We start from the raw sequence: 24,464 nt of genomic DNA on the forward strand, positions 1-24,464 counted from the left end.
AAGGGCAGCCCTGGCGGAGTCCAACTCTCACTGGAAACGGGTTCGACTTACTGCCGGCAATGCGGACCAAGCTCTGACACCGGTTGTACAGGGACCGAACCGCCCTTATCAGGGGGTCCGGTACTCCATACTCCCGGAGCACCCCCCACAGGATCCCCCGAGGAACACGGTCGAACGCCTTTTCCAAGTCCACAAAACACATGTAGACTGGTTGGGCGAACTCCCATGCACCCTCCAGGACTCTGCTAAGGGTCAGCATTCTAGGTTATCAAAGTATAGTTTGTTTGTTCTCCCCTTTATCTTCCTGGATTTTCTAACCATATCCTCTGTGAAGTGCAAGCTAGGTTAATTAGTAATTCCACACTGGCCAAGGACTGCCACCATGTTTAGGGCTGGTTCATCCTTTGCCCCGCACTGGCTTCTAAATGGCATGAAGCAGGTTTAAAAATGTGTACTGTAGGACCATAGTATCACAAGTACGCTATCGAACATTAATAAGGTTAAGAGTTGCTTAAAAATCCTATTTGATCACATTTGTGTATTAAGCACAGTGTCAAAGGGTTGCTCAGCTACAGCTAGTCAAACATTTTCATAAAGGTGCTGTGTGTGTGCGTGTGCGTGTGTGTGGGAATGTATAGGTGTATGTGTATATATATGTGTGTGTGTGTGTGTGTATATATATATATATATATATATATATGTATATATACTGTATGTATGTATAAAACAAGTATCTTTGTATGTTTTTGTGTGTATATAATGTGTATAGTATTTAGTGTTAATATGTGGCATATTACAGTGAATTTTCATATGCATCTTCGCATATTCTTGTTGAATTTATCATATAATAAGTGTTTAAAAAAACAAGCCTAAAGTTGATTGAGCATGTATGATAATGGTATGTTATATAAACATGCTAAAAGTATTTTATTTCAAATTGCTGTATGCGTGAGTGCACATATTAGGTACGTATAAACTATACATGTGTGTTGTTTTAGAGAATGCATTTATGTGTATAGCTTTTTTATGTTATATGTCTAATTGAAGCATTGAGAAGTTAATCCCAAAGCATAATTACAAGTTTACTAATTACTTTTTTTATAACATATTGTTACTGCTAAATTTTCAGAATAACGTGTAAGGCTAAGCAAGATGAAGAGAATGAAAAACAAATTGAACATGTTCTTTTGTGTCCTCTAATATGTGTTTTCTTCTAAAAGAGCTGATATGTCCTTCCTGTTTTTTAAAATATGAATTAGCTGCTTTGATTCTGGTTATGCCTAACAGCTTGACAAGGATAACTGTTTTCACATAAAGCTTTCTATTGAATAAGCTATGTAACAGTTAAAAATGACTTTTGATACTTGTGTTTTTTATATTCTTTTGAGTTTTTTCAGCACTTCATATTTGTGATAGATCACATTTAAGTGCATGCTATGAAATATTATGGCTTGTGTGTTAGACATGTTTTTGTTTCTCACTGCTTCAGAGTTATCTTTTCACTTGCTTTCCAAAATGAGTTGCTCCACTGCCCTTTTAAACAATAATGTATTGAATGACAGACTTTAAAACGTGCTCTTTTGCATTTTCCATAATTTGTTACCCAACCCAATGGAATCTCCTTCTGGTGTAGTAATAAGTCTTTTCCAACTCTGACATTTTCCCTGGTCCCTTAATACACCACTAATTAGGGTTAGCAGGTATAGTGAGGATTAAGGTTCTGGTTTTCCCTCACATCCAGGGCCAATTGCTCATCATTCACTGAAGAGAAAAACAATTCCTGGCACAGTTGAGAATGGAAACTCATTGCGTCGGTCCTGCGAATTTGGATCGGAGCTCACCTGGCAACCGTTGGAAACGGAGGGTTAGTATGTACAGTACATTAGTGAACCTGTGCCTCCCGCTACCCAGTCGGTTCAACCTGATTTTGTGACTCATGCAGTCTGTGCTCTGCTTATTAATGCTGTAAGATATTCTAGTAGCTGCAATAAAATGTTTTAATATGAAATGCATGTCCATTGTTTAAAAGAGTTATGTGTTTTTTTTATTGGTTTTATCTTCTGTGTAAGTTCAGACAAATTCATGCAAAATGCAGAGCTTATACTTACTATTTTAAATTGTTTAACATTCGAGTATTATTTGTTACTCGGCTCTTTTGATTACTCCAACAACTATATAATTTTATTTTTTATGTTTATGTTAATCTTTCAATCTGATTAAAAAGTATTCAATTTAACCATGAAATAGAACATGGACACCTTTCAGATTCTTTTGCAGAGAATAATAAAATAGTGGACTAGCTACTAACAAGAAAGAGCCACGTGACTCACTGGTCTGTCTGCCATGACACATTCATTGGCACATTGGTATTACTTGCAGCCTGCGTTTGTGTTGTGTTGTAGTGATACACTGTTGTGTAAGCAATAGTTCACCTTTTGTTCTTTGCATGTCTTAATGTTGAATGTTTATTGACCTTTGCACGATTTATGTTATGGTGAATTGCTGTTAAAGAAAAAATTCAGATTTTTTTTGCCATCCTGGTTATTTGTGCAAGATGAAAATATTTGTTTAAAGTTGACACTATTTATTTCAATCATATTGGTTTTATTTCAGTAGATTATGATTATTTTTATTTGACATGTGTTTGCTTGTCACTGTTATTTTCTTTAATCTTGACAGATTGCATCTACCTTTGTCATCTTAATGACATGAAAAAATAACTGAAACTTCATTATTAGATGGGGCTTCTCAGTTTTATAGCAGTCATTGACAATCACAACATATTTCCTGAAAATCAATAATAGTGTTTGTTAAAACAATTGTAATAAATAGTAAGCATATGGTATTGTAAGTGGTTAATGTTAATGCAGGTGTGGACATGATGCACATTTGCCTTGACACCTCAATATAAATAACAGCAAAATCAGCATAATTTAGAGACAGATTAATAAGTTTCATCAGAAAATGAAAATAATATACTGAAAAAGTGTGTAGATTAAGGGAGCATTACATATGACAAAACCACTGATAGCCTAGGTTAAAGACCACCAAAAATTTCTAGATATTCAGAAGACTATTCCTATTTCCTGGCATTTTCTGAAAGGGATAGATTGACCATACTTAGACCTAGGGTTTGGTCCAGCATGCTTTATAGCAAAGAGACTGACCCAGACTCTCATGCCGCACTAGGAGCATTTATCCAGTTTCACTTTTATGTGGTAATGTTCACTACATTAATCATTATAAGAAATAAACCTTTAAGATCAAATGCCAAAAACTCAAATTAGAAATAATTAAGTAGTACTCTTTATGGGTAAAAACAGTATAATACAGTTTGCTTTTATTTTCAGTAGAGAATAAGTAGGCCAGCAGTTTGGTTTTGAATGTGAAGTCTTAAATATGACATTATATAATTCAGCAAGAGCCAACTGGAGCCTTTATTGTACTAAGTTCGCAATAAAATCAATGTGAAAACAATACTACAGAGCTGCTGAGGAGCCAGGATTTTCAAGAATTAGTTGTTTTTTTTCAAACTATGCAGTTACAATTTAAATTCTCCCTGGACTATGAGAAGAGCGGGTTACACCTTTCTATGAACTGGATATTGAGGAGTTGCCTGAACCTCACCTACCTCTTTGTAATGCAGGTCTCAGAGCTACGATTCTGTTTCATTGTTGAGCCAAGTGACAATTAAGAATAAAATACATTTCACAAACAGGAAGAGATCATACCATCTATTTGACTCTCTTGACTATATAGTACATATGTTTTTCCAGTATCTTATCTACACATTCTCTGAAAACAAGTAAGCCCACGATTCGCTAGCGAATCGGAAATCCAAGAATGGCAATCTGTTTCTGTTCCGTCCGATATCTGGATGGATGACATATCATGGAGGGTGGGTGCGTCTGGGGAAATGTCTTTTAATTAAATAAGCATATCTGAACTAAAGCGGTTTCGTTTTGTGGAGACGTGATTCCGTTGCCTTTGCTGACTGCTGGCAGAGTGGAGCACAGCAAGTTTAGTTTACAAGTAGTGGTGTTCGTGTGCCAGCCACTGAGTCTGGGAAGCCGCTGGGTTAAAGTCTGTGACCGTTATGTGATCTATATTACTGGCACAGTGGATTAGAGCAAGTGTAGCTCACAGGTTGTGAAGCAGGGAAGCAGCTGCGTTTTGGGAAGCCGCTGCATTTGACTCTGGGGCGGGCGCCACGGTGCATTACGTTGTGTTATTTGGGCGCCACCTACTGACTCTGGGAAGCCGCCGTGTTTTGGGAAGTCGCTGTGTTTGACTCTGGGGCGGCCGCCGCCGCGTTTTGGGAAGCCGCTGAGTTTGACTCTGGACTCGTATGGGGCGGGTGCCAAACTGAATGACCGTTATGTGATCTGCATTACTGGCACAGTGGATTAGAGCAAGTCTAGTTTACAGGTGGTGTTGTTTGGGCGCTTACAGGTTGTGTTGTTTGGGCGCCACCTACTGACTCTGGGAATCTGCCGCGTTTTGGGAAGCCGCTGCGTTTGACTCTGGACTCTGGGGCGGGCGCCAAGGTACTAGCTGTGTAAGCCCGTGCTGTAAAAAGCCCGGGTTCCTAGAAACTATTGAAATCGTCAGAAAAAAAATTGAAATGTAGAGATATCAGGTAATTAAAAGCAACTACTCTGGGCATCTCTCTCCTAGGAGGTTTTGTTTTGCCGACTTGCTCGCATCATTTATGTATTAGCGACAGGAGAAAAAGTAAAAGAGATACTGTTTTGCTGATGTGCTCGCCTTGCTTCTGTATTAGCCGCTAAGTGAGTGACTCTTTAAGAGGTTTCATTTTGCCAACGTGCTGGTCTTGCGTAGACATTTATATATCCATCCATCCATTATCCAACCCGCTATATCCTAACTACAGGGTCACGGGGTTCTGCTGGAGCCAATCCCAGCCAACACAGGCAGGAAAAAAACCCTGGGCAGGGTGCCAGCCCACTGCAGGGCACACACACAACAAGCACACACTAGGGACAATTTAGAATTGCCAATGCACCTAACCTGCATGTCTTTGGACTGTGGGAGGAAACCAGAGGAACCCCACATAGACACGGGGAGAACATGCAAACTCCACACAGGGAGGACCCGGGAAGCGAACCCAGGTCTCCTAACTGCGAGGCAGCAGTGCTACCATCTGTGCCACCGTGCCGCCCGACGTTTATATATAAGATAACCTAAAATGTAATATAATAGGTACTACCCATTCAATGCTGGGAGCTAAAGCCTGTTCTTCAAAAAATTCACACTGTTTGGATGCTGTTCCGTTATAGTGCACACTTTGGCCCCACACTCACAAACTTTTTTTATTGAGTCATACTGGAGTTAGTGTTTAACCAATGGTGTTGTAGGATGAGTGAAGAATCTCTGTTTCACCTTAAAGCTAAGGTGCCAAAATATAGATAGATAGATAGATAGATAGATAGATAGATAGATAGATAGATAGATAGATAGATAGATAGATAGATAGATAGATAGATAGATAGATACTTTATTAATCCCAAGGGGAAATTCACATACTCCAGCATATGAAGAGATCTGTTCAATTTATGAACAAAATTCATTAATCAGTGAAAGTTTATGTTAAGTAACTTTAACTTTCTCTGTTGTAGTTTGGATATGTTGATGGACAATTTTTAAATAAATAACCCAAACATTCTTGCTGCAATAAACCAAGTAATGCTATTTATTTATAACATAAGGATAATAGAAGATAGAGATATGCAAGTACATATAAATTTATTTGTATGTAAATATATAAATGAAAGACAACAAACAGCACAAAACATAAATTTACACTAGGTTAGATAGATCGTTTCTCTCCTACAGTAAAACTTATAAACTCTAATCTTTCAATTCATGTGATCAAGATGGATAAGTTCTAAGCTGGTTATAAAGTTTCTAGTGCTTGCACTGTGCAGTTGGTATCAAGTTGCTCAAAAGTAATCTGCCATGGTTTATCTTCTCCCATGCAATTTGTGTGATCAAAATGCTATTTTGAACTTCTTACTGGGTTTAGGGAGAGAAACCTATAACAACTAAAGATGCATCCTGCACAAAGGTTATTAGTTTCTATTTAAAATGATACCAATACATTAGCTGGCTTTATCATAACTACTAATTTATAATTATTAGTTCTCAGAATAAAAGCTGGTGTACTTATGGCTTGGTTTAAACAATGCTTTGTTCTTTTCCTGATTGACTCTTTCTAGTACACCTGGAAAGATCTTCAGCATGCTCTTCTTCCTTTGTTTAGTAGTTGTTGGTGATACTGAAGTGTTCTCATCAAGGTTTTTGCATTCAGTTTTCCCAGTTGCTAGCAGAGTTGCATCTACTGGGCAATTGGTGATAAGTCAACTCCCATCTTTGGCAAGTCAAATGAGTGGCCTCTACATACAGTCTACAGGCCCTTGAGCATGGCTCTTAATCTGCAGTTGCTCCGGGGGTGCTGTACAATGGCTATTAACCCTGTGCCCTGATTCAAAAGGGGTATGTGAAAATAATAAATTCTTAATGAAAAAATTGAAAAAAATAAACATTAGCTTATTGCTTATGAATATTTCCATTAAATCATTAAATTATGTAATAGGCCTGATGTGTTTTAATTGCATTGTAACATATTATATGGCTATTTGGTTTAAAGACAAAAAAGTTGTCTGTTTTTGAGGTATAATATTGTACTTTGACATACAATATAGATGAGACTGTCTCCGTGAAGCCAGGACTGCCCAGACTATAGAGGTTCACAAATGACTATGGATGACGTGCTTTCACTGCTTTGTCAGCTGCTTTAAAGAGCCTTCAGTTGCCCCACATTTTTTTTAAATATTAATGGCCTCTCAAAGAGCTTCTCATGATGGAATTCATAGTAAAATGGTTCTGATGGTCTTAATTCAAGAGAACTCATCAGACAGACTCTTACATATTGTACAATTTCATTTGAGATATAATTGATGAATAGGCTAGAAATGTATTTTTAGCTGACTTACATTTTAATTAAAAAAAAAGCGTAATGAAATTATAATTATTACATTTCTGTTTTAATCTTGTAATTTGAAGTACAATGTATTTCATTAAAGAAATCCAAATAAGGATTCTAAAGTATTTTATCAGAAATGGGAATTTTTGATATTAGCTTATATTCTAAAATGGAGGGCATTGGGTGTGGTATTAAAGGCATTGAGACCTAAGTCCTAGGGTTACCACTTCACTACCCTTTGGTAAAGCACATTTTGAGGTTCATGGCAATCTGAGATTTTAATTAAAAACAGTGTGCCAATGCTCAGGGTTGTAGGTATGTGCAATAGCAAAGCCAATCAATCCTGGGGTGTTGATGAGAAAACTGGCTGATCGCGTATTTATGTTACAGACATGATGAGTTCAGCCAGCTTTCCTTATTAGCTCTCTAGGGGTCATAATTAAGGCACCTATACCTACAATAGTATGAAAGAGCTGAAGGAGAGTGATTGGGGGAGTCAAGGGAAAGGACGAGAAAGAGAATGCCAGGAGCTGCAATTGCAGGAAAGAAAAGAAAGGTATGACTACAAAATCAGGATCATGAGAGAGCTGGTGTGCCGGAGAGGATGCACAGTGGTACAGAAAGAAGCCCCATACAGAGGCAGTGGCGCTCCTGATGTAGGGTTGCTCGTCCTCATGGATAGGACTGTGGAACCGTTACACAAGACCTTTCACTCCATCTCTGACTCTTGACTACTCAATTTATGGTACCTCCAACTTTGACTCTTCTTTTTGTAATTAAACTAATATGTTTACTGTGGGGCGGCGCGGTGGCACAGTGGTAGCGCTGCTGCCTCGCAGTAAGGAGACCTGGGTTCTCTTCCCGGGTCCTTCCTGTGTGGAGTTTGCATATTCTCCCCGTGTCTGCGTAGGTTTCCTCCCACAGTCCAAAGACATGCAGGTTAGGTGCATTGGCGATCCTAAATTGTCCCTAGTGTGTGCTTGATGTGTGGGTGTGTGTGTGTGTGTGTGTGTCCTGCGGTGGGTTGGCGCCCTGCCCGGGATTTGTTTCCTGCCTTGCACCCTGTGTTGGCTAGGATTGGCTCCAGCAGACCCCCGTGACCCTGTGTTAGGATATAGTGGGTTGGAAAATGAGTGACTGACTGACTGTTTACTGTGTTGATTCAAAGCGCACACAAGGCACTTCATCACTGCCATTGTGAATCATCATGCTACTTTTTAGCACTCTAACCTGTTAAAGTCTGGGTTTAAAGCCTGTTTGTGGTTTAAAAACACTGAGTAACGTTAAACATAAGATTAAACTTACAAAAGTATAAATGATGCTATATAATGAAAGGTTTACAGGAAAAAATAGTTTAGTCAACTGTATATATGAAATGGTAAATTTTAACACATTATATTACAATTTACATTTTGTAAGAGTTTATTGACTCCGACTCCAGTAACCCATTAATTGCTTCTGACTCCAACTCCACAGCCCTTCTCATGGATGCTGATGGGAGAAGGGAGCAGGGCTCACATAGACTTTGAAGAATGGTGGGAAGGACACACACCAGTACTGTAAATGGTTGATTGTGCTTGTCAAGAGGGCACCTGCTTTTGTTAAGGAGTTTTGAAAGGGTGAGCAGAAAAGACTTCATTTTGGAAAGATGCACTGAGCCTCATGATTCTTTTGACTAATTTTGACTTGTTTTTGGAATATTTATAGAATATTTATAGACTCATTTTAACCTCTACCAGAACATTGTTTTTATTGATTTTTTTTTATTTGATAAGGACTTTAACACACTTTTTGCACACTGTTCAGATTGTTTGCTTTTTAAGAACATCACCAACCACTCTTACTCTTGTTGTTATGTGTCCTCATTACCCAGTCCATCTCGGTACATGACTATCAGTAACCAAGGTTCAAGGAGAAGATGCCAGCTACAGGCAGCCCAGGCATCATAGTCCCATATATGACTCTCAGCATGATCTTGTCCAAGTCATTCAACCTTCCTGTGCGTCAGTTGTTTAAAAAAATGTAAAGTCTAAAGCCTCCTGAACTTGTAAGCCAAAGATGACAATAAAAATGATGGTGCTATTAATAATAACAATACTAATAATTACTATTTTTTATTTATTTTTTTAATTTATATTTTTTATTTTTTATTACTATGGTTGTTATGAAGTTGTTAGTTTGCTTATTTGTAAAAACTACCGTTTACTCAGTAAGGTTTAGAATACCTTCAGCTAAAATAGATTACTGCATGTTTTTCATGAAATAAAAAAAAATCACACTATAACTGATAGTACAAAAAGGGTGTTGTAGCAAGAAACTAAAGCCAAAGGTTCACCCCCCAAATACCTGCATTTTTAATTAAAATATAAATACATGTTGTGCTGAGGGAGACTGCAAACTGACAATAAAGTCATAAGGTTTAAGGGACAGGAAGACATTATTATTATTATCCACCTAGGTGTTGCTCTGTTGTTATAATCATCTACTTTTTTTTTTGCCCACATGCAGAGTGTTTTATTCTTTGTCATTTGTATTTTGGCATTTCTTTGACCTCACTTTGTGAGTCTGAAGGAATGAAAACCAGCTGGGTGAAATAATTGAAATCACAAATTAGGCAACCATGTTCTCTTTACATGATGACTGTCTAATATGGTTTATTACAGTTTTTCCAAATAGAAGTTTAGAAACAACAGATAAAGAGTGTTAATAGTGTGTATATGTAATGGGTAAAATTATTCTTAGGAGAAATACTGATCTATCTTTTTTTAAGTGGAGGCTTCATTGTGCGACAGGCAGCTTCTAAAGTCAGGCTTCTTCTGTTGGTCTGTTCTTGGGAGCGCACAGGTGGCTTTGAAGGAAAGTTAAAAAAAAACAAAAAAAGACAAAAAACTATGTGCTGTGTCCATGAAGTTTTATAACGTAATGAATCTGGTTTATATTAATAGGTATTAGCTTAATGAGTACCCTCAAGAAAGTTTTTTTTTACTGTATTTTTTTAATTACTATGTTGTAACCATATTTTACTTAAAACCCCTTGTGACAGTACAGAACATGGACTGGGTGATTTGACATAAAATAACAATTGATGTATTGATCACATTGTCATTTATATGTGAATTGAACATGCTGCAGTTTACTTAAACAAAGGTCACTTACAATCCTCTATCCATCAATAAAACAATTAAACATTTTTATTGCTAAACAGTACGCTTATATATATATATATATATATATATATATATATATATATATATAAAATAATGTTTGAAGAACGGGGGTCTGGTGGCTCACCCCTAGAGTTCTGATCGCGCTTATAAATGACAGAGAACGAGATGCCTGAAACCTACGCAGCCGGCTAGCATGCGTGCAACCTTTGTGCGCCGCACTGCTTCAAACAATCAAGCTTGCTTTATGCACCTCGCGCGCCTCCAAATCTGACGTCACTTTCGCCACGCTCCCTCTAGCACAGCGCGGATGTGTCAGATAAAAACTAGGCTTAAGAGGAGCCTCCTCTTTGGACTATTCAGCTCATTTCAGTGAGCGGTTTGGGCCCCTTGGTGATACGAGCTATATTTAATACGTATATTAAAATCAAATAACGGACGGTACTCCATGGAGTTGCAGTCACGCTTAGAAACGATTGAATGTGAGGTTCTTAAAATCTATGATTTACTTTCGGTACCGAAATTAACGTAATGCTGGTATTGTACCGTTTTAAAAGTTGGGGGTTTCGGTACTTTTCCAATAGTGGCAGCATAGTCAAAGTAATACTGACAACGAGTGTAAAAGCAGGATATGGGTAAGAAAAGACAAAAGTTAAATTTCATAAAAGCGACTAGTAGTTTCTGCGGAATTTACTTTTTATGAAGTTCTATTTAGGATTTTTTATTTATTCCATGATTAGGCCTACTGTTTATTTGACAGACACGTTTGCACAGGAATATTTATCTGTTCAGCATGCTTGAGAATTAGATCACATAGATGAGACCAGGTCATTTAGCTCAAAAAAGCTTGTCAATCCTGAACACCAGATTTCCCTAAATCAGCATACACTGGAATTGTTTATATGTTTTACAGTAAGGAAAAGATAGGATTGGACCTGATACCCTTAAAAGAAATAAAGCCATTTGCAGCTTTATATGATAGCAGGGAAGAAGAAAGAAGAAATATGATTTTCTTCAGATATCGAGATTCAGATAGTAAAAAGTTAAAATAAAAGAAAAAAAATCAACATATCAGAATACATCATGGAAATAATTATCTTAGCTAGAGACAAGCCCTGTGATTGAAAATCTTCCCATCCATTTTTCATTCCTCTCTTGGGTACAGTTTTTTCCCCTGTGACCCTGCATTAATCCTTCAAACCCTTCTTGCATCCTGAAATATCAAATAGGGCACCAACAAATTTTATGCTGCATTTTTCCATTTCATTAAGGTAATATGTTACAAATGGGAGAAAAATAATTTAGCATTATTTAATTGTTGTTCAACCAGTAATGGCGCACTGCACTTATTGTGCAGTAGATATGCTTGACTTGAGCATTCATACTTTTCATACTCTTTCTCTGAACGTTTATCATTCGTTTGCTCAGAGGTTGATGCGCTTGCTGCTTCCTGATCAGCTCCTCTTTTCTCCATCCTAGCGGCCCACTTCTTCTCTTTTTTTTGTCGCCATCATTTCGCATTAAAACAGATTAAGTCAGTGTTTGTGTTGCAATTACCTGGTACGTTTTCTTTCATTTTTCACTTAAGCTGGCACTTGAGTCTTCAATCTGCCTCAAGAATGATTTAAGATATGAAGAGGTAGGGGAAGTGACAGCGAAAGTGGTAGGGATGAGAACAGCGCCCATACGCATGCACCACACGGCTTCCCAACTGGCCGCTGTCAAGAGATGACTACAATAACATAAAATAAAAATAAAAAGAGGAATAACCTTGGAGGTCAATCATCTCCCCGAAAGCAGATAGTAGACGTCATGTAATATATGTGTGCCAAATCTCAGGTCAATAAGTCAAAAAGTTTGCGAGCTACAGGTGATTTAAAATCCTGGACAGACAAACAAACAGCCACAGTAGTGTATTATATATAAAGATATCTGGTTATAGTGCAGTTTATATAGTTACCCTGTATTCTGTAGGTGATTGAAGGTAGGTCATAGATCAGATTTGTTTAAGGTATAATTAATCAATAATAGACTGAGCAGCATTTTCATAAAAGGAAAAACAATGGAAATTCTGCCAAACTGAAGCATCTCTATTCAGTAAGTGTACGTGTAGTCTGGTCACTTTCTGTGTAAATTTTGCCCGTTGTTATTGTATCCACCTGAGGTTTCATCCAGGTACAGCCCTTTCTTTCCACATCCAAAAGATTTATCTTTTAGTCAAATGGAGAGAATCATTTGCCTTTTACGAATGAATGTGGGTGTGGAGAAATAATTAATTAAGTAATTAATATAATATAATTTATCTTACATTATCAATTGCATTATGTTAAGTTAAAAAGGGAATCCAGACAAACAATTAGTACCAAAAGCTCTACCTTCTAAAATATCCTAACACACACTGTGGAAGAGAATTTGGACCAAGCAGTAGAGTTGTTAAGGCTGCTTTCATTTATTGCAGTGCAATGTTATAGCTCAGTTCTTTCTTTCTTTCTTTCTTTCTTTCTTTCTTTCTTTCTTTCTTTCTTTCTTTCTTTCTTTCTTTCTTTCTTTCTTTCTTTCTTTCTTTCTTTCCAGTTTGAAATTTGTTATAACTTTCTTGTAAGCTTTTTTATGCTGATTGATTACATTCAGTTTAACTGGAATAAATTTTATGTTTTTAAGCCTGCGTCAAAGCAGTTAATTAAGCTAATATTTCCCTGGTTTTGTAATTTTTTTAAGCGGTTATACCAGAAGACATACTATTGTTAAATGAACTCTTTAATAAGCATTCAGACATAAAATGTTTTGGAGTTAATTCTAACAGTTTATTCGAGATGCTTGCTCTTAATCAAACAATTCATTTATCAAGCTCATCTCTTCATTTTATTCACTCTTAAATCAGAAGAAGGAAATCTCAAGTGAAATCTCATTACTTGAAGAGAAATATTTAAATAACCACTTTACAGAATATAACAGAAGACCTTTATGCAGCTATGGTATGCTTCATTTATGAATTTAAAATTAAAGTTTGTTCCTGATTAACTAATTTCTTATCAATATTTTGTAAAATTTCAATCAAAATCAGCAAAAAACAAATGTACACTATAAAATGCTTTCCAGTTTTTTACAGAAGTGATAGAACTTTAACTTATAATTAATTTAATTTAACCAAATCAGATTTCATGCTAATGATGTGGCTCAGAAAGTACTGTAAAATGAGGAGAAAGTCTGGTGAGAAGTTCTATTTGTATGCATAGTGTGGACGAACTCCCATCCCTTAACAAAAGTGTCTAGTGTCATGGAGGGCTAGCGCTTACCAGGCACAAGGGAAGTGCTAACCTTGGATGGGGCCACCTATGCTAATTTAGTGTCACCAGTTAAACTATCACACAGATATTTGGGATGTGGAAGAACACTTACACAGACGCTCTACAAAGAAAGCGGTCGGTCCTGTTATTTGAAAGAAGGGTTCTGGATCTGTGAAGCAGCAGCGCTTACTGCTGTCCCAATGTGCCATTAGTATGCAAATAATGAAAATGTCTTTAATATGTTAAAAAGAGTTCACATCTCCCTAATTAATGGTGAAGGCAATTTAAAAACAGCTTTGTAATTTTGTTAAAAAACATGCTTGTACCTTCTTATCTTAATATCACTGGTTCAAATAAAAGTACAAAATGCAGACATTGAGGTATTCTGCTAATGTAAAAATGTACACCAGTCTATACAGTATGTAATGTAAACCAGAGATATTTACATTGTTTAATATGGGATGGTTTACAAGTAATAGTGATGTATAGCTTACTTAAGAAATTATAGACAAAAACATGTCAGAAACATTCAGCCAAAGCAAAAACATGTAGAGGAATTGTGAAAGAAGTATTTATAATTTTAAAGAGAATGAACCACTTTGTTGGCAGCTGTTTCATTTATACAGATGTCACAATAGGACACTGGGTCATGACAGACAGCTTTTTAAGAGAAAATTTCCCACTGATTTTGGGAGACCTTTTTCCAATTATAGATCCTCTACCTGGCATCTTGAGGACCTTCAGACTTTGGGTAGGGTGGTACATTTCAGTTACAGTATTCAACTTAGTCCATCCTTGATTTGTTTATTCAGTAGTTCAGCACTTGAAGAAAATACCACACTCTTTTGAAGCTAAATGTTTACTGTAACCTGGCTAAGATAATATGAAGTGGCCCTTTTAATATGAACGAAATTGCTCATGGTACTTTTAATAGCTAGGTGTTGTCTTTTGTCTTCCATTAAGTTTATGTGACCCATGTTCATTTTGAAAATGAGTCTAGGGACATATTTATATTTAATTTATATAAACTTAGATATGTTTAAAAGAATTAATTCATTTAAAAAATTAACTACTGACATAAGGCAGATGATGCCTTTTCTTAAAACTGCAGAGTTGATGTCTGCTCTGTTTAAATAATATTAACAAGACATTTGTATGAGGAAGCCCTGCCTAAATGTGTCTTTTTAAAAGCAGATATGTGCTATGGGAGATTATAAACTTATTGCAGTTTGCATTCAGAGAATTATAACACTTTGTAAATAATTAAGTTTATATTTGTAAATGACTTGAGTGACCTTAAATAGCTGCTTATCTTGTGTACATGCCAGCTTGCTGTTCACATCTACTGGCAGAGCTACAATCTAGATACAGTTAGGTCCATAAATATTTAGACAGAGACAACTTTTTTCTAATTTTGGTTCTGTACATTACCACAATGAATTTTAAATGAAACAACTCGGATGCAGTTGGAGTGCAGACTTTCAGCTTTAATTCAATGGGGTGAACAAAACGATTGCATAAAAATGTGAGGCAACTAAAGCATTTTTTTTAACACAATCCCTTCATTTCAGGGGCTCAAATGTAATTGGACAAATTAAATAACTGGAAATAAAATGTTAATTTCTAATACTTGGTTGAAAACCCTGTGCTGGCAATGACAGCCTGAAGTCTTGAACTCATGGACATCACCAGATGCTGGGTTTCCTCCTTCTTAATGCTCTGCCAGGCCTTTACTGCAGCGGCTTTCAGTTGTTGTTTGTTTGTGGGCCTTTCTGTCTGAAGTTTAGTCTTCAACAAGTGAAATGCATGCTCGATTGGGTTAAGATCAGGCGACTGACTTGGCCATTCAATAATTTTCCACTTCTTTGCTTTAATAAACTCCTGGGTTGCTTTGGCTTATGTTTTGGGTCATTGTCCATCTGTATCATGAAACGCCGCCCAATCAAATTTGACTGCATTTAGCTGGATTTGAGCAGACAGTATGTCTCTGAACACCTCATAATTCATTCGGCTGCTTCTGTCCTGTGTCACATCATCAATAAACACTAGTGTCCCAGTGCCACTGGCAGCCATGCACGCCCAAGCCATCACACTGCCTCCACCGTGTTTTACAGATGATGTGGTATGCTTTGGATAATGAGCTGTTACACGCCTTCTCCATACTTTTTTTCTTGCCATCATTCTGGTAGAGGTTGATCTTGGTTTCATCTGTCCAAAGAATGTTTTTCCAGAACTGTGCTGGCTGTTTTAGATGTTCTTTAGCAAAGTCCAATCTAGCCTTTCTATTCTTGAGGCTTATGAGTGGCTTGCACCTTATTTGCCTCACATTTTTATGCAATCGTTTTGTTCACCCCACTGAATTAAAGCTGAAAGTCTGCACTTCAACTGCATCTGAGTTGTTTCATTTAAAATTCATTGTGGTAATGTACAGAACCAAAATTAGAAAAAAGTTGTCTGTCCAAATATTTATGGACCTAACTGTACATGATTAAATATGTCTTGCTATGAATGTAGTTTTTTATTTAATGTCCCCTTCCTCTGTCATTAAAACTTTGCAAAATAATACTACTTGCGTAAAAGATTGCAAGAAAGACTTGACAATCATGGTGGATTCTGCTTTATATCTAGAAAACCACTCCGCACCTCCGGATGTCACAACTTACACCTCAGAGCACTCCATACAGGTGGAGAGACCCCAGGGCTCAACCTCACGGGCAGCTCCCAAATACGGCAACGCAGAGCTCATGGAAACTGGAGATGGTAAGCGGAGAAAGACACCTAGCATGTCTAGAAGTGAACAATGAAATATAAACCAATATATGTTTGTTTATGTGTGCTTTAGGATGTCAGATGTTTTTCTTTCTTTCCCTTTTTTTTTTTTTTTAAACATGAGTCAAGTTGACTGGTTCTGTGACTAAATGTATAAAAGGCTTTACCTGGAAACGGAGATCGCTGTTGGCATGGCAACAGCTCCAACGCACTCTCTGAATGAGTCACAAGTCCTTGTGGGCCATGCAGCTCTTGAAAAGTGCCAGACTAAATTACAAGAAGTGTAAAAAGAAGTAAGGAATGAAGGCTTCATAGATGTGAGAGGATTTTTTATACTCTGAAAGGTGCCAGTAGCATTACTATAAATTATGACGTGAAGTGTTCGAGAGTGTTGCCTGAAACACAATTTGGAATGAAGACCAGTGTCCTACCATTTCTAATGTTACTGTTTCTAGTACATATCCAGGTACTGACAAATTAGTATTAAAACATGAACACTAAGAAAAGGATGGTTTAAAAAAAATGATTTCTCTTCATATTTGAACCATCAGTGCTGATTTCCATGGGAACACCAGAAACATTTGTTTATGTCTGCTTGTCTTTCATAGTATATTGAAAGTAATGATCTGGAGTAGTGTTTATATAAGCAGAAAAATGAATATTCCACTTATTTGTCTGTTCTAGTTGACAACAAGGTTTATATGTTTGATTCTTTTAACAAAATTAAGTTTTGATCTCCTATAATTCTGTACTGTTATTATCTCTTTTTTATACTAATAGACAATGCAGCTCTGATCTAAATTGGTACACTGTTCTTTTTGGCTACCAATTTTTGCCAGATCTCTAGCACAGTGTTTCTTGCGTCATGAACATGTCTGCAGAGGTTTGCCATATGATTTTGTAGTAAATTTAGGGATGTTCATCCAAGTGTGAATTCTGTGTTTAATGATAGTCATTTGCTATTTAGCATACTATTTATTGCAGAAGTTTGTGAAACAACACCATTGAAACATCATGGAATGCTTTTATTTCTGTATCACAAAAATATATTTCTGTGGCATCTCACAACCTGTTAATCAGTTTGAGAAGACTGAAAGCAAAGACGCATTTGAAAAAGGGGGGACAAAGTTTTGAGGTGAAAAGATTGCGGTGCTAGATTCAAATGTCAAAATGAAAGCACAAGAATGTCACAATTACCAGGTTGTTATAAAGGCCTATGAATTGGGTACAAATATTTATATAGTGCCGTGGTAGTAATGTATATCGAATGCAGTTTCAGTTGTAATTGTTCACCGTTACACCGTACATTCAACAGAGGTGTAAAGAAGATTATGCATTAAGTTGAACATGCCCCAGCAAGGAAGAATTCTTTCTCATCACACTATTTTAAACTGGTTTGATAAAAGTCCATCAGCTGGTAGTTTGAAGTGTTTGTTAGACCACTGAGAACTGTAAGAACACCACAATTATGAAAAGTTTGTGGCAAACAGTAGACACGATATCAGTCTGCAGAGTTAAACATTGCAATCTGGACTATTTGCCTAAAACTTCAGTAAGATTTATCACATTACTCAAATCATTTAGAAAAATGTATTTCTAATGGTGGAATTCATTTGAAAGCGTTATTTAAAAAATGTTACTCAAGACAAGGCAAATAGTTTAATTCAGCTGCTTAATTAAAATAATTAATTAATTTTGGAACTACTTCATTTCTTGAATCATGACTCAAGTGACTTAATTAAGTAACCAATCATGTCATTAATCAAACTATCCTTTCAAAAATCATCATATCTTGCCACTAAAATATTTTTTTTCACTTAGCTTTATTGAAGCATACACTAAGCGTCTCCAACTAAGGTAGTGATACATCTGTGGAATTTATTCCTGTTTTGAATGATAATTGTTTTAGGTTTAAGCCCCAGTTGCTTCTTGTGTGGAGTTTGAATGTTCTCCCTGTCCAAGCATGGTTTTCTTTCAGGTTTTCTTATACAGTTTAAAGACATACGGTTTAGTTGGATTAGCAATGCTAAATTGGCCTCTGGTGTGTATGGGCATTTTTTGCCCTTTGATGGACCGAAGCCCTGTCCAGGGTTTTTTCCTGACTTGCACCCAATGCTGTTTAGAATGGACTCCAGCTATCCTGTAACCTTGCTCAGTATAAGCAGGTTTAGAAAATGGATAGATGGAGTATTGTTACATAAATCTGTTTTATTTCTAGCTTTTCACTCTTCGTAATATTTATATGAGAAATATGCTTGAATGGAAACAAAACTTTTTACTTATTTTTATTTTATAGTCATTATTTTCTCTTTATTATTCTGCTGTCATTATGGTAATTATCCACTTCTTGGGTCCCAGTACAGTACCGATTTTTTTTTCTTTTTATTTAGGTTCTCCTGTGAAAAAGTTTAAGAACCCCTGGTCTAGCAGACTTTTGTGTGAATTGTGCAGAAGCTCATAAAGTTCTTTCATTGTGAAAACTTACGACATGTTGCATATTGCAGTTTAACAAGTTGGAGTCTATAGGCTGTGAAGGACTTTATGTAAATAATAAATAGGATTAAAATTATAGAGTTTGTAAATTTGTAGTGTAATTTACTTATGCAAAATGTTTATCCCTTTCTTTCTTTACTCTGTTCATATAACATAACATTGCCTTTACTAAAGAATGATAATATCTATTCTGAATTCTATTTCTGAAATTAAAAAATAATAAACAGATAAACTGATTATCTCCTCCTTTACTTCTGCAAAAATCCAAACCTTTACCTTATAAGTCCTTAGTTTGTATTCATATGCTTAAAAATAACATATTGTATATTTCAGAATTTCTATGTGTTTTTCTCAAAATCATCATTTTATAGATTGCATAAAACATGTTCATGCATTTGGACATTTTCGCCTTTGATTGTGTTACAGAATGAAACCCTGATGTATTAACTTCAGATTGTTTGCCTCTCATCAACAAAAAGACAAAGGCATAGTGAAAGATTCCAAGCATTTTAAAAAATTAATTAAAAAAATACTTACTTTGTCCACCCTTGACTACAGTTATAGCTCTTACTCTCTTTGTATGTCTGTTTGCATTGCAGATTTTAATACTGTAATTTTTGCGCATCCTTATTTGACTTCCATTAAGGACTGTTTGCAAACAGAACATTTTAAGGCATTCCACAGAGGTTCTGTTGGTTTGAGGTCTGAACTTTGCTGGGCCACTGCAGGGGCCTCATTTATAAAAATTGCGTATGCATGAAAAGAGTCTTGAAATGTGCATATGCAAATTCCCATGCAAACATTGGGATTTATAAAAGAAAACTTTGTTTGGGAACGTACATATATTTATGGCAACACTGGGAAAGGAACACACCCTTGATCAAGCAGGGAAATGCAGCCAGACTAGATAAATGATGGCTCACACACATAATAATTCAGATCACTGAGCCGTTATTATAATGTATATAGACATAATAACCTTATTACACCTCAAAAACAAAGAATATGATGCATAGACTGTACTTTATTTCCCATTTAATAGGGCCTATGCTACATATTTGCACTGAAGAATGTTTTTGGTTTTTATCAGTTTATATCAGCTACATGTTGACTTTTCCTAGAACAGGTCAACAGTATCTCAGCCAAGCTTCACTCCATCACGCCTGCTGTTGTGGAAGCCACTAACTGACTGGCAAGGCACTACATCCAGTTTTTGTATGTTGTGGGTGTACATACTAAAAATTGTTTTAGCTAACATAAAAAGGCAATTTGTACCAGTATCCGGTTCTCCAAATGTAATCGTAGCAATTGACTGCTCTTGTATTGCATAAAGGCACCTAGCAAGAATGGACAAGTCATCCAGAATATCACAGGCAAACATTGTGTCTCAGTGGCCTGGGTCAACCCGTGATTCATTTATTTCAAGACAAAGTAACTTTTCAAATGTGGTACTGCTGTATGTTGTGGCTGACTTGTTAGTGAGGCAATTGGCTGAACCCTAATTGGTTGATATGGCCTGTACTATTCATTGTTCCAGCAACCATGTCTTTATATGTGCCAGGTGATGCTGACTATCTGCTCAGACGATGGGGCCTTACACTTTTCCTCGACCTCCAGAGCACAGAGGAGAGGCATTACAATGCTGCACATGATCTTGAGCTCTCTTTTGCAGAATGCATCCATTTACTCTTAAATGCAAGTGGAGGGGTCTTGACATGCCAGGAGGGAGCTGCTCTAACAGCCAATGAATAGCCAATGTATGAGGTTAATTAGCATGCTTCATTTATGGATCTTTCAGGGTGTCATTTGAGACAAGTTCATATACACATATTTACAATGTGATTGTGATTTATAAATGTTAAATTGGATAGAAATGTATGGAGTATGCACATTTTTTTTGTTATGAGCATATTCTTACATTTCAATACACAAAAAGTTTTATAAATGAGGTCCCCAGACTGTAATGTTTTTGCTGCATGTCAATGACCTGTTGAAATGTGCATCATCCTAGATTGTAGCAGTTTTTTCCTCCATGATCTCACTGTATTTTTTTTCTCCCTCTGCTTTTACTTCCATTTGGATCCTGACAGTTTGTCTGTCTTTGGCTCTCCTTGCCTAAACACTCAGTTTTGAAAAAAACTACCTCTTGGCAGATTCTTAATTGCTTTATATTTTATAACCTGTTTTGGACTTCATTGTGTAAATTTAATACCTTATAAGGGTTTTTATACTCTTGCCCTGCCCTGCTGTGGCATCTGTTTAGTCTGTTCTTTGGTCGTCTATATTATAGTATTTCATTGAAAATGACAAACTGACTAGAGAATCTCACAGATAATGTGTGTACCATATTTATTTTGAAAGCACATAAAATCACTTCAGCTTCAGTATGTGTTTTATAAAAGAATGAACTTCAGAGTTAATGTATTTGTGTCAAAGCAAAAGTGTGAATAGTTATGCCATCAATTATTTTTTATTTTTAATCGATTTAAAGAAATGTCAGAATTTTTTTCATTTTGACATCAATGAGCTTTTTAAGTTGATGAATGGAATAACAGTGTTCGGTAAGTATGTTATGGTTCCATGCAGTAACACAATGAAATGTTAAAAAGTCAATGGGGTTGAATACTCTTTATAGCCACTAGAAACTCTTGTTTCACACATAACATGCATTTTTCTGCACAATGATCAAAAAGAAAGTAGATTAGATTAGAAGCCTTCCTTGTCATTAATAACATGTATAGAGAACTTAAAGAGCAGCTGCTCCTTTGAGATACCACAAAAGAAAAAACTGTTGAACATTTGAACAAGTAACAGTAAAGTATTACATATAAAAACTGCTAAATATAAAGAAGATTAATTAATAGGTGCTAATTGCTAGGCAACAAATGTGGTATTACCAAAATAAGAATATTACTGATCATGCAGGTACCAACAGTTGAATTACCAATAATACAAATGTTACAGAAAGAATTTTAATAATGTAAGATATTGTACATAGTACAAAAGAATGATAGTGCACTAGGCTGTGATTATTGCATTATAAATAATACAAATTTTACACAAAGAATACTAATAATGTAGATATTGCACATAAGACAGATAGAGCAAATATTGCGCTGGACAGTACATGTTAAGATTCAATGTAGTTATGGTTCCTGGAAAGAAACTGTCCCTGAGTCTGTTTGTCCTTTATTTGATTGACCTGCACATAGTTGCTCAGTAAAGGTGGTTTGATGTGAACATAATAGTATTGTAAGACTTAATGTGTATTAAACTGCAGTGTGCTCAGTGTATACTGTATTTTATTATAACCACCCTTTTCTCTGGGAGTGGGACTTACTTATTAGATTGTTAGTAAAAAGCCCTTCTTTACTTGTGACCTGCCTTTCAACTCCAGTGATTTTTAAAGCTTCAGAAAAATCTTTACATTTCCCAAATATCGCATTGTGCAAATGTTTAGTTTAATAATACCTTTTAAAACATTTATACCATTTTTGTTTCAAAGGGTTAGTGAATCAGTAGGTACATGCTCTACACAACACAAACTATGTACTGTGATTGCCTGATGCATTACTTTTTATATTAAATATTATATACTGTATTAACATTAGATTAGGTGTATCCTCTAAACTCGTATAACTACAGAAAACAGTAAACACAGACATTATCAGACTTGTTTAAACACCTTGTTCCATAGGTTTAGTCCCTTATAGATCATCATAGACCAATCTCAAAGTCAAGATTTAATCGAGAGATTTTAACATCATGTTTAGTACAATTCAGATGCATATGATGACTGGGCTGTTAGTTGATATAAGTGTTCATTCAACACTTTTTCTGTGGTTACATAATTTTCTTGTCATTTCCAAAAAGCAACTGTGATTTAACTGTACTGTATTAACACTAGGTCCAGCATGGTTGAGTTCTGTTCCCAGTAATGTGTATTTTGTACACATAACAATGAGTGCTACGATTCATTTCTGTATGTTTCGTTTTTGTATGTTTTGGGAAGTTTGATCAAATGATGCAGGCTTTTTAATTCATTTTCTGTAACATTCTGAGTTATCTTCAACTACAAAAAATATTTCACATGTAATTTTTACCTATAGGTGCCGGGGGGGGGGGGGTTGATACTAATCTTAAACCTAATTAATCTGGTGTTGGGGAACATATAATCTACCCCCAGCATCACTGATTTAAAGGTAGAGGCAAATCCAACAAATGGCCCACTCACACACATCTATACTTAGGGAGCATTTAAAACAGACTTAATTTAACAGCTACATTTTTGAAATATGTGAGATAAACCAAAGTACCTTGAAATTTTTTCTTTTTTTTTTCTTATATTTATTTTATGAAAATCAAATAACATTCCATACAAGCAAGTCAAGTTTTACAAAACTAGGTTTGAAAAATATCAACCCCACCCATGAGAAAGAGAGCTAGGCCAGCAGAGTAAAACTTTAATAATAGTAAAAATATGTAAATAAACCAATGAATAAAAATAAATAGAATAAAAAAGAGGGTAGAGAATCCACTTCCTCAATGTAAATGCTTATTCTAAAATGTTATTAATTAGATCCAGCCAAGTTTTGAGAAAGTTTTGTACAGATCCTCTAAGTGAGAATTAGATTTTTCCCTGTTTCAAATAGTATATAATATTAGTTACCCACTGACTTAAAAGAGATGATTTAGAATTCTTCCAGTTGAGCTAGATAAGTCTATGTGCTAGTAGTATAGTAAAGGCAGTTACAGTTTGTTTGTCCTTCTCCACTTTAAGTCCATCTGGAAGAACACCAAGCACAGATGTTAATGGGTTAGGAGGGAGTGTGACACCAAGGCCGTCTGATATGCATTTAAAGATTTTGGTCGAGAATGATGTTAATTTGGTGCACACCCAAAACTTGTGGCCTAGTGATGCTGGAACTTGATTGTAACATTCCCAGGTTGGATCTTTCCCTGGAAACATTTTGGACAATTTTAAACGAGACAGATGTGCTCGATATATAATTTTAAGTTGAATAATTGTATGCTTTGAGCATATGGAGCTCGAGTGAATTCTGTGCATTGCTACCTTCCATTCCTTTTCTGAGATGTTGAGTGAGAGAATCTTTGAAAGGGAGGGACCTTAAAAAATTTAATAATGTTCACACTCCACTCAGACACCTGAAGTTTCATAAATTATGTTAGGCTTTAGCAATTTCTCTTTTGAGGGGTTTAATTTTATGTAAGGTTAATATTTTATATACAGTGGAACCTCGGGTCACGACCATAATTCATTCCAAAACTTGGTCGTGACCCGAAGTAATTTCCCCCATAGGATTGTATGTAAATACAATTAATCCGTTCCAGACCGTATGAACTGTATGTAAATATTTTTTTTTTAAGATTTATAAGCACAAATATAGTTAATTATACCATAGAATGCACAGTGTAATAGTAAACTAAATGTAAAAACATTGAATAACACTGAGAAAACCTTGAGCAACAGAGAAAACTAACATTGCAAGAGTTTGCGCTATAGCGCTACAAACTGCTCACTAAAAACACTTTTTTTTAATGAGTTTTAAGCACAGGGAAAAAAATGAACATTTGAAAAATCCGTAATTTAATAAACAACCAAGAAAAGTAACATTGCAACAATGCACGCTACGAACCGATCACTGTAAACAGAAGTGAAGTGGAGGTTAAAATCCAATAGAAAAAAGTCTTCATTAAATACAATGAGGTTAAAACAATGCTCGA

General features: G+C 35.9%; 1 protein-coding gene across 13 annotated transcripts in view; it reads left to right on the forward strand.

Annotated features, from left to right (window-relative positions):
* The window catches only part of dip2ca (disco-interacting protein 2 homolog Ca), a 559,093-nt gene that overhangs the window by 378,788 nt on the left and 155,841 nt on the right, over positions 1 to 24,464 (forward strand). For 8 of the 13 annotated variants that reach the window (XM_051929039.1, XM_051929043.1, XM_051929041.1 and 5 more), the window contains exons 6-7: positions 1,742 to 1,864; positions 16,086 to 16,217. The exons of 1 other annotated variant lie outside the window; for it this stretch is intronic. In XM_051929039.1, coding sequence (XP_051784999.1) covers positions 1,742 to 1,864; positions 16,086 to 16,217 — 255 coding nt within the window. The remainder of the gene's footprint in view (positions 1 to 1,741; positions 1,865 to 16,085; positions 16,218 to 24,464) is intronic. 4 more of the 13 variants (XM_051929047.1, XM_051929048.1, XM_051929049.1 and 1 more) reach the window with 1 other exon arrangement.

Source organism: Erpetoichthys calabaricus, chromosome 6 (genome assembly GCF_900747795.2).
Source record: "Erpetoichthys calabaricus chromosome 6, fErpCal1.3, whole genome shotgun sequence".
Lineage (NCBI taxonomy): Eukaryota > Metazoa > Chordata > Cladistia > Polypteriformes > Polypteridae > Erpetoichthys > Erpetoichthys calabaricus.